Source organism: Belonocnema kinseyi, chromosome 8, assembly GCF_010883055.1.
Source record: "Belonocnema kinseyi isolate 2016_QV_RU_SX_M_011 chromosome 8, B_treatae_v1, whole genome shotgun sequence".
Taxonomy (NCBI): Eukaryota; Metazoa; Arthropoda; class Insecta; order Hymenoptera; family Cynipidae; genus Belonocnema; species Belonocnema kinseyi.
This window is the reverse complement of record NC_046664.1, coordinates 104,336,008-104,347,113: the sequence shown is the minus strand read 5'-3', so window position 1 is coordinate 104,347,113 and position 11,106 is coordinate 104,336,008. Positions and strand designations below refer to the sequence as shown.

Below are 11,106 nucleotides of genomic sequence, written 5' to 3'. Positions count from 1 at the left end.
CTTTGAATTTTTGCAAATAACTTACAATCTTCTCAAAAAACTTTTAAATTAGTTGCTTAACATTCTTTAAAGTCACTAAAACCTTTAGAAATGTTTTTAAATTCTTGAAAAATAAACTTTTAAATCTCGTTAAGTCCCTAGTTATTCCTCAAAATCACTTGAACTCTTATAAATCCTGTAAGATTTCTTGATAATCCTTCCGAATTTTTTTGAAATCCCTTCAACTTCTTTACAGTCATTTAAAATTATTCAATGTTTCTCGAAACTAAATAAAATTAATTCAAATCTGTAAAAATCCTGTATATTTTAATAAATTAATTAAAAGCTTTTTAAATAACTTTTCAAAAACTTTAAATAATTTAAAACATTTTAAAATTGACTAAAATTAATTCATATCTTTTAAATCCAAAATACTTAAAACTTTCTTAGATTTCTTAAAATCTCTTGAAAATCTTTAAATCAATCAATTTCTTTTTTTAAATACCTTGAAATCACTTAAAATTTATTACATCAGCTGTTTTAATAAATTTTCAATTTTCAATTACTTTCTTTAAAATCCCGTAAATTGTCGTAATATCTTATAAAATCTCGTATAAATCATTAAATCTTTTCGAAATATTTTTGGATTATTTTGAAATCCTTAAAGTCCTCCGAATTTTTTCGAGCTCCCTTTAACTTCTTTGAAGTCATTTTGCAAATTTCAAAACTGACTAAAATTAATTAAAATCTCTTAAGATCCTTAAATCATTGAATCCTTTTAAATCCTTTGAAGTTTCTTAAAATTTACTAAAAGCTTTTAAAATTACTTTTTTTAAAAATAAATTTCTAAGTAGCTCTAAAATCCCTAAAACTGTCTTAAAATCTTTTAAAATTTCTTGTAAATCTCGAATCATTTTAAAATTCTTTTTAAGTCCTTTAAAAGAAAATCTTAAAATCTCGTCAAGTCCCTATAGTAATTCCTTAAATCCACTTGATTTTTCAGAAATTCTGTAAGTTTAAAAAAACCCTTTAACTTAAAATCTCTTCAAATTCATTAAGATCTTTTTGAAGAACTTTTCAGTAACTCGTTTGACAGTCTTTAAGATCACCTAAACTGCGTTAAAATTTGACCAAATCGCTTGCAAATCCGTAAATATTTTTGGATTCTTTAAAAAATCTGTAAAATTCCTTCAAAATCGTTCAATTTTTCTGCATTCTCTTAAAATTCCTTCAAAATTGTTTGAAATCGTTAAAAATCTTTCGAGAAATCCCAAGATCACTTAAAGTCTTTTAAAATCTTTTAATCTCTTTGATATAACCTTATTTGATATGAAACTATTTAAAATCACTTATTATCGAAAAGTATCATGACATAAGTCGCCGGAAATTGAGGTTATATAACCTCAATTACGGCAAATTGTAATTTTTCGTGATGGATTGCCTAATCGCATATTTTCCAAATTGCCAACAATAATGACATAAATGGCTTTTCTTTCTTAACAGAAAAGCTGTATCACGATTCTTTAATTAATTTCGCCGAAATTAATTAACTTTAGTCAAACTCCTATCAAAATAATGCTTTGCAGTCCACTAAATGGTATAGCCTTACAGATTTTGATGTTACCGACCGAGCGTGACGTAATATTAGAATACTCAATAAGCTGGAGAGAAGAAACAGTGTTGCTGTTATGCGATACTATTACGTTTATTAGCTTGAAAGTGACTAAAATTTCAATGTTTTTCATTGAATTATCTATGAAACTACTTGGTGGAAAAACTTGATATATTTTTTTTAATTTGTATTTTCAAGCAGCACTGATACTGACATTTTTTTAATTTTCTCTGACAGAGCGTTTAATTACTATAAATTAAAATGTGGAAAGTGCCCATGCACTATTGATGAACTACATGTCAAAGTAGTGAACTTTGACATTAATTATCTCTGCATCGGTATGGTTAAAAAATTTGAAACTAACTTAGCATATAAATAATTATTCTATTTAAATTTAACTCCTTTTTCCAAAAATTCAACCAGATATTGATTTTTTTACATTAGTAAAATATGAATTATTTTAATTGGAGGTCGGCGCGAAGGTAACTAGGACTAAGAGGTTTGAAATATAATTTTGTCCAAAACAATTGGTGTTATTGCTTAGCCCTCAAAATGCAGACCCCTCGCCAGCTATCATCACAACGTAAAATGTCTGTGAACACACAAAAAAGAAATAGACCGAATGTTTAAAAATTGCTTATAATGGTAAAATTCCCGATAATTTACCCAGAAATGTTCTCAGTCCACATTCCATATTTCCATGTTCTTTTCAGATTTCATGACATCACATATGCGAGTGTGACTATGCCAACTGAGTGCTACGTCATTTGTGGACCGATTTACTCATAATAATTATTAATATGATGGAATTAGTAGGGTTAAAATAGTAATAAGTAATTTTTCGATTAAATTACTCATTATTAATCAAAGTAAATTCCTCACAGGGCGCTTCCATGCTCACTATTAGTGAACCATTCGCAGCTCTATTATGTTTTGATCTCGTGGTACTATAAATCAACATGAAAATAATGAGCAGAAAACTGTCCTAGCAGCAACCCAAAATTAATAATCTAAATTTAGAATGATGTAATATGCTAGGTTTAAGATTCTGCGCCACAAATACACCTGTTTTCTGACTCGAGTCCTCTGCGCCCTAACCTCTACTTTCTAGCCCTTCGAGCTTCGATTTTCAAACTAATCAGTCTTATGTGACCAAAGGCCCGGAAATTAAAGTGACGTGTTGTATTTCCTCGGGAAACGAGCAATGCGCAATAAAAAAAAAGAGCATTTGCTCATCTGGCAATTTTCTCTAAGGAATTTAGGAATCCTTTCCTTGCTTTTTTTTGTATGTCATTTGTAAAATTCCGAAACCGAATTCCGATATACCGACTGATGCCGACGAGAAACGTGTCAGGTGTGTGTGCTGCGTAAACTGGCAGCCAAAGAGTGAGTGATCATCGTGATGATTACGGACCATTTGCGGAGTTCGAGGTGACAATGTTAATGTGTCATCGTTTAAAATGAGTGAAAGAAAATTTACAAGGGGCCTGGGAAAGCCTGGTATGGCGGCTCAACTTAGAGAAACTGTCTCGCAGGTTGTTCGCGAAAGCACTGTGCAGGTAAAAACATTGGAATCTAATTAATGCCTTTATCAGCTTTTATACTTTTATCATTTAGAGTCTGTAAATAAGTGTCTCGGGTTGTTTTCTTAATAAGAATTATGCAATGTTTGCTTGGGCTTATAAATGAGTAAGGTGGGGTTCTTGAAGATTATGGAAACGTCAGTCGTGTGTCAAATTATCCGGTCTTCGGCGTTCGACCTCGGAATTGGAATGAGTGAGAGCTTATTTGAAGGGTTTATTGAAAGAAAGTTTTTTTTTTAGTTAGGTTATCGATAGAGATTTTTTATCTTGAGATTCTGAAGTAAAAAAGATTGTAAATTCTTTTAGGGTCATTATTTTGTTAAGTTTTATGACTGTGGAATCTTTGTTCGTATGTTGATTAGACTTTATATGAACTTCAGTATTTTCAATCAAAACAGAATATTTTTAATCTAAAGACATTTTTGAATATTCCGCACTCTCGAATTTTTTTTATTTGGATGATTTCAAATTAAAGTTTACTACATACTGTTCGGAAGATGTATTATTTTTTTCTGTTTTGATTGACTTAAAAAAAAGAAAAAGTCGTACATCGCTAGTTTCGAAATTACCTCGATTTTCTATTAGTTATTATAATTAGTTGTTTTCCATTTTTAATTAATAATATGAGATTTTCAGGTAGAAATGTAAAAAACGTGAAGAATTTGTATTACAAATATCTACATATCTCAGACTAAATCTAAAATGTAAACTTTCTGAATACGTGTTTTAAAATTTTTTTAACGTCTTAACGCTAACAAAGTTCGAGGTGAACGAAGAAGCAGTGATGTCAGTAGTTATTTTGATAATTATTATATTTACTGTGCTTCTTTTGTATCTGGCGATTAATATTATAATTTTAATTGAATACAAAGTAAAGAATTTTGTTTATTAAACTGATATCTTAGGATTTTAAATATATTAAAAGTTGATCAAGTTTGTGAGACTGATTGCAATCATTGTTTTAAGAGATTTGTAAATATATTCAATCAGTAGAAAGAAAATTTGCCACCATTATTGTAAAACTAAAGAGATTACCGCAAGAAAATATGCTTTGCTAAATATTTTAAACTTTTAGAAAGAAGCGAAATTGTGACATGTTTGCTGAAAAACTATTTTGAAAAATAAATAGAACCGATTTTTAGAGATCTCAATAACAATTCGATAAAGTAAATATTATTACTTTTCGACTACAATGCATTTATATTATTCTTCTTAATTTCAGAACAAACCTCATCTTGTTGAACCCATTGACTTTGAGAATTTTGTGTTAAAAAACAAGACGCTTTTACAAAATGACCCACAACGTGAGCTGTTGCTTTATCCCCCAGATGATGTATCAGTAAGTCTTCCTAAAATTGTATCGTTTAAAGAAAAGCTGATATTTTACTTTTATAAAAAGCTGAAATTTACTTCAGTTTAATTTATATTAATTTATAATCAACTCGCAGCAAGTCGTCCTACCCAGAAGATATCGCACAGTTGTACCAACTGTACAACGTACTTCTGAATCTGCGGACGACCAGGAAAGTCTCTTTACTAAAGAATGCAAGAAAAGTTATGCATCGAATTGGAGTTTGGTGCACTACAAATATTCTGCCTACAGTGGATCCTATCTTGAATTGCCAAAGTATGTCTTCAAAAATAAAATTTATTTCACTTTTCTCTAATTTACTTCTATTTGATTAAAACTGTATTTTATTTAATGCTTTTCAATCGCAATTTCTTCTAGAATAACAAAAGGAGATAATCTGAAGGATGAAGTTTATGAAATTGACACAGAAATCGACCAAGTTGACGAGGTATTATTATTTTCTTTCAGTAACAAACTGAACATTTTGGTACTTTGATTATTCTATTTTATTTTGCCTATTTCGTCCCTAAAAGTTCTTTAATTACTTTTTCTAAAATTCCAGCCTTTTTGCCTTTGAAATTCGATACTTTGGAGGTTTTCCACATTTTCACGGATGAATATCTGTTTGAGAGATAAAAAAAAATCAACGATTTACAGAGTATTTTAATCGGTTCTCGAACGAATGACTTTATAAGTTTCTCTTTCTTCCCGAGCTTCTTTCTCCAAAAATCACTACTTTTAGAATAGTTTTAAAAGGTCGCTATTTTAAGGTATATTTGAGATTCGACCATATTAAATTGGAAAATTTTAAGTTTTTCATTATTTTTCTTTTCCTTTTCAAAAATGTTTCTCGTCATAAATTTAATGATTTCAAAGTTTAATTGATGAATTATGTAAATAATTTGACGTGTATTTTATTGAACTTACGAATAGGTTTGCACTCAAACTACATGTTTGCTATTGGTTTTCTCTTTTTCCGTGTAAATATCTTTAAACTTTAAAACTCAAATCTTGTTTTATGTCAACTTTAACTTGATACTAATCGCTTGTAACCAATAAGAAAAAAAATAATAATAAATCCTCAAAATAACGGTCTTTTGAACTATTCTCAAAATCGTTCTTTTGTGAGAAAGAAGCTCGGGATGAACGAGAAACTTACAGGGTCATTAGTTACAGAGAAAATTTAAATACCCTGCGAATTCAACATAACAATGATTATATTTTAGCATCCAAAGTTTCTAAAATGACTGAAAATCTCGAAAAAGTAAAAAAAATCATAGACAAGTTTCGAGACAAAATAAAATTATTCAATTTTAATAAAATGTGCTTCGAATGAAAATTACATTTTACATTTTAGAATTAGAGATTTTCGTGATTTGATGATTCACACTTATCTGACAGCACAGCTTTCCATCTTAAAAATCAAATTTCGGAATAAAATAATTCAATACATCTACGTGAAATACAAGTTCAGAAAACTTTGATACAGTGATACTTTGATACTTTGACCCAGTGGTAAAAATGCAATGATATATATTTTATTATTTTAGGTAATTGCAAAAAATGATGGTTTAGCAAAACAAGGTTACCTGATGAAAGGTCCCGAAATCGGCAGCAGCGATCGTATGTTTGCTCATATTGGGTCAAAGTCTTTCAAGCGCCGTTTCTGTCAATTGAGTCAGGAGGTCGATGGCACTTACATGCTAGAAATGTTTAAAGACGAGAAAAAGGGTGAAGCTAAGTTATCGATCGTAATGGATTTTTGTACAGAGGTTGTACGAAACCCGAAACGTGGTCGATATTGCTTCGAGTTAAGAATGAGTGCTGATCACAAATCTTACACTCTAGCCGCGGACAGCGAAACAGAATTGCAAGATTGGATTTTAAAATTGACCTCTGTTCTACAACATTACAAGCAACAGGAAGAAAAGCGAGCTGCTTCTTTAGAAAGAGCCTGCAATACTCCTCCACCTTCTCCACAACCAATGCAAGTTTACGGAACTTTAAAAGGTCTCGAGCAGAGTATGAATCCTCAATTAATAAAGTACGCTCGAGAAACAGATACAAGCATTGCATTGGCTAGAAGAGAGAATAGAAAGCGTATTCTGAGTTTATATCCTCACATAACTCTGGCGAAATCGACGATTAGCAATTCCTACGAGGGAAATGTTGACCCCTACAAAGAACAGTTTGGCCAAAGAATCTTTGTCAAGTGCGAAAGCCTAAAATTCCGACTGCAGGCGCAGATTGATGAGAATGCGTCACTTTGTCAGGTGGAGCCTTATTATACGACCTTGTGTTTATTCGATGCAAGAAATGGAAGAAAGCTCACCGAGAATTTCCACTTTGAGGTCAATCATGACATTGTTTGTGATTTGGTGAAAGAATCGAGTCCTCCTAGTGTCCTGACTGAGGATTCAAAGAATGTTGAGCTTCCTGATGATTTGTCGAGTATTCCATCTGAATGGATCAGATTCAGTAAACAGGCTATTTTTAGCATAAGCAATCCTCATCCGGATATTTTTCTGGTTGTGAGGATCGATAAGATTTTGCAGGGGAGCATTTATCAAACTTCTGAGCCATACTTGCGTGCCACCAAAGATCCGCGCCTTGGCCTGAAAGTGCATAAACAAGTCAAAGCTTGTTGCCAAAGGTAGGCTAATTTTTCTTACTAATTTGCTTTATTTTAAACTCAGATCTATTTGTAGGATTAAAATGCCCTTTTTTAATGTCACAGATTGGGTAATTATAGAATGCCATTTGCCTGGTCAGCTCGTCCTTTATTTAGGTTATACAGTAATGAGTTGGATACGTCGTCTGATTTTCCGGCAGTATACAGGCAGGAGGGGAACAAAATAAAAGATGAAGAGTTACTGAAATTACTTTCAGAATATAGAAAGTGAGTACACAAGTTTCAAACTATCGAGTGTCAAAAAATGCTTTACCAGTACTAAAAAAATTATATTTTTGTTCAGGCCAGAAAAACTGAACAAGTTGACCACCATACCTGGATGGTTGAAAATAAAAATCGAACCTCTGTCGGACATCCCTGACAGTAAGATTTCAAATTAACTTTTCTTTTTCAGGAATTTCGTATATTACAAATTCGATATGAAAATTTATTTGCAGACAGTTTAACGACTTCTTTGGCAATGTTAAAGCCCTTTCCACTGCCTCCAGCTACAGAACCAACTTTAGAGATTGCAGAGTTTGAAAGCTCTTCTGAAAAAGAAATTCACCCCTACGCGACGTTTGTCAATCATCTTTACGTCTACCCTCAAAGTCTTTGTTTCGACTCTCAAAAAATCTTTACGAGAGCGAGAAATATTGCTTGTATTGTTGAACTACGAGATGACGATAACGAGAATGCTGTCCCTTTAAGGGCAAGTTAAATATTCTTATTTTTATGTTCAATATTCTCTTTTTATGTTGTATTTTTGAAACTAATATAGATTTATTTTCTAGTGTATTTATGGTCGGCCAGGCGGACCTCTTTTGCGTTTGCGAGCGTCGTGTGCAGTTTTACATCACAACGCTACACCTTCCTGGTACGAGGAGATGAAAATCAGACTGCCTACGAAACTCCACGTAAAGCATCACTTGCTCTTTTCATTTTACCACATCAGCTGCGATATGAACAAAAAAAAGGAAAATGGAGTTGAAAATTGTGTTGGATACTCATGGTTACCTCTACTGCATAAAGGGCGGTAAGTTAAACAAAAAAAGTGCTTCGTGGATCGTATTTTCATTTGTAATTTATAAATCATTTTCATTTAGGTTAAATGTCGATACAGAAGCTAACGTGCAAGTTTTGCCTGTTGCAACACATTTACCTTCTGGATATCTTTCAATTCAACCCCTTGGCCTCGGAAAAGGGGTAAGAGTAAGATCTAATTGTTCTTTCTCGTACTAATAACCTTTGTGTTTCAAGGCTCTACTTTACTTTCGACCTGCCACTTTATACTCTCCATGAGCCCACTCTTATTTCTGCTTTTTCAAAGTTTTAAATTATTTATCTTTAAAAAATTTGGCTCAGAAAGTGTATTGTGGGTCTTCTAATTTAATCACCCAACGTGTGAGTTAATCTCTTCTTATTCCGACTAGGTAACATCGCTTCATGTTCTGTTTTTTACAACATTAACAATGCAAGTTTTATTCATTGTGCTTCTTAAATAAAGCATGCTCAATATACTAATGTTGACTAAACGAACAAGTTATTCCGCTTATTGTGGCATAATCTACGACGTGTTTGTGTGTGTGTGCGCGCGCGCGCGTTTGCGTGTGTGCAAATAATATTTATATACTAATTGCAAATTAAATCGATTTTATGCTGAGGTCATATTTAGCAAAACCCTTATATTTTTCCTTAGAACGCTGGACCAGAAATCATGTGGATTGATTCGCAGCGTCCAATCTTCACACTGGCCTTTCAACTCAATTCAACTGTTTTTACACGAGATCCACATCTACACAATCTTTTCGCTCATGCGGAAAGAATTTTGGAGACGAAACCTTCAGCCATGCCGTCAGATTCCGAAGCGTGTAAAATTCTAAAAGCGGCTCACGCAATGCAGCTGGTGACGGTCGTCACGTTTTTGCCTACAATTTTAAATCAGCTCTTTGCCTTACTGACTTGTAATGTTAGCGACGAAATCGGACTCTGTATTATTAGGCTTTTGGTTCATATTATAAATATGGTGCATGAGGCTGGTCGCAAGGAAATTTTACAGGCTTACGTGAAGGTAACCCTTAAAAAAAGAGGAATTTAGATACTCCCCTACCGATAGAAATCTCTGAGTATTCTCCAGCGAAATAGTCTGGCCCATTTGAGACTATAAGCAGAGTCAATTTGAAACGATTTAGTCTCTGAGATAAACTGAGAGATTGTGGTCCTTTTCAAGATACTTTTAGTGGTCCGTTTAAGAGTGGTGCGACGGTATTATAGTTTCTTTTGTATTCGTCGCATACCGGGCGGGCAGAGTTATTTACAGTAGTTAGCCGTCGCTAATCCGACTCTCCCTTTTTAAATTTCTCTTCAAATTATTAACACTTTTTTTTTTAATTAATGAATTTTCTCATTATACTTATTTATAATTATAACTTATATAGTAATATACAATTTTCTAGTTGGATTAAAAAATGTTGTCTTTTTTGGCGTATCTCATTCCATTTACGAGAAACGTCGTATTAATTCCAATTTTAAGCATGTAAAAAAAAGTTAGATATCTGAAATCATCGAAACCCGTAGATTCCGAATTATTATGTTTTAGGCTGTTAACTATGAAATTTAAAAAATCTACTTCTAAATTTTAATCCAAAAGCTTAACAAAGGACCCTTGAGTGTCGGCTACTGTATTGATATAGCGTCTCTGCTTGTTATTTATGATCGAATTCTTATTTCAATTTCAGCCTTTCTGCTTGTTATTTATGATCGTATTTCTATTTTAATTTCGGAAAGGACATTTTAAAGTCTTTAAGACATTTAAAAGAACTACCTGGACCTTTAAATATATCTACTTGAGTGCCTGCGGAGAATTTCTCGGAGCTTCTCTGACCCTAGAGAATCTTTAGAATATACTCAGAGATTTCTATCGGTCGGACTATCTGACAATTTAATTTTCTACTAATTTTATAAAATTTTCAGTTCGTTTTTGTCTCGCCCTCGAAAGGAAATGGTAGTCCGACTGTTCACGAACAATTAGGAAAGCATCTTCCAACTTTACTACAACCAACCAATACTGATTTTCTAGTTGTAAATAAATTTATGCACCATTCTGGTTTCTTTTTTGAAATCATGTTAAAGAGTATGGCGCAGCATTTACTCACAACGGAGAGAATAAAGGTAAGTATTCTTAATTGTTTTGAAAGTACACAAAGAATACATATATATCAGGTTGGCCCAAAATTACACACATTATAGCTGCGTAGTAGATTTATTCTTAAAATTGAAGTAGTTTCGGCAAATGATGAAGTTGGATATATATGTACATAGTATTGGCGATGGCCGTTAGCTTGCAGCTTGAGACCAACAGCGAAGCCTAATAAAAATAAAGTGTGCATAGTATGACAGTGGCGCCGACAGGGGGAATATATTGGGTATATAAAATAACTAAAAACGCACAATAAGAATAAGTAATTAAAGAAAGTAAAATAAAGCAAAACTTGTATAAATCCATAATCCGCGTGATTAAATTTATAACTATTAACACTTCACGAATATTACATATAAGAGTGCCTTTTCTTAAATGTCTTAAAGTTTTTAAAAGTAAACTATATAGTATGCTCCTGATATATCAAATTGATGTTTTGAAGCACAAATAAAACTGATACAAAAAATTAAAGACTTAAGATACATTTTCATGAATTTAAAGGAGAGAAGAAAAACTTACTCCAAAATAAAATGTAAAGTTTGAAGAAAAAATTAAAATGCACTTTTAAGATTAATCAGTGCTAAATTGAGCCCTGAAAAGTCTGATTGAAGAATTTAATCAGGTTCCGAGAAAATGAAGGTGGAAGTTTTATTTTCGCTCGAGGAGCACGTTTTCTCAATTTTAGACGTTGATGAAAAATGCATTAAGAGC

General features: G+C 32.3%; 1 protein-coding gene across 4 annotated transcripts in view; it reads left to right on the top strand.

The window, feature by feature from the left end:
• The first annotated feature begins 2,713 nt into the window (after positions 1-2,713).
• LOC117178020 (dedicator of cytokinesis protein 9) overlaps positions 2,714-11,106 on the top strand; it is a 30,196-nt gene continuing 21,803 nt past the window's right edge. For 2 of the 4 annotated variants that reach the window (XM_033369212.1, XM_033369211.1), the window contains exons 1-12: positions 2,714-3,150; positions 4,397-4,513; positions 4,623-4,801; positions 4,904-4,973; positions 6,076-7,178; positions 7,263-7,424; positions 7,501-7,580; positions 7,655-7,908; positions 7,991-8,232; positions 8,303-8,408; positions 8,896-9,267; positions 10,170-10,367. In XM_033369212.1, coding sequence (XP_033225103.1) covers positions 3,052-3,150; positions 4,397-4,513; positions 4,623-4,801; positions 4,904-4,973; positions 6,076-7,178; positions 7,263-7,424; positions 7,501-7,580; positions 7,655-7,908; positions 7,991-8,232; positions 8,303-8,408; positions 8,896-9,267; positions 10,170-10,367 — 2,982 coding nt within the window. In that variant the 5' untranslated portion in view covers positions 2,714-3,051. The remainder of the gene's footprint in view (positions 3,151-4,396; positions 4,514-4,622; positions 4,802-4,903; positions 4,974-6,075; positions 7,179-7,262; positions 7,425-7,500; positions 7,581-7,654; positions 7,909-7,990; positions 8,233-8,302; positions 8,409-8,895; positions 9,268-10,169; positions 10,368-11,106) is intronic. The other 2 variants (XM_033369213.1, XM_033369210.1) reach the window with 1 other exon arrangement.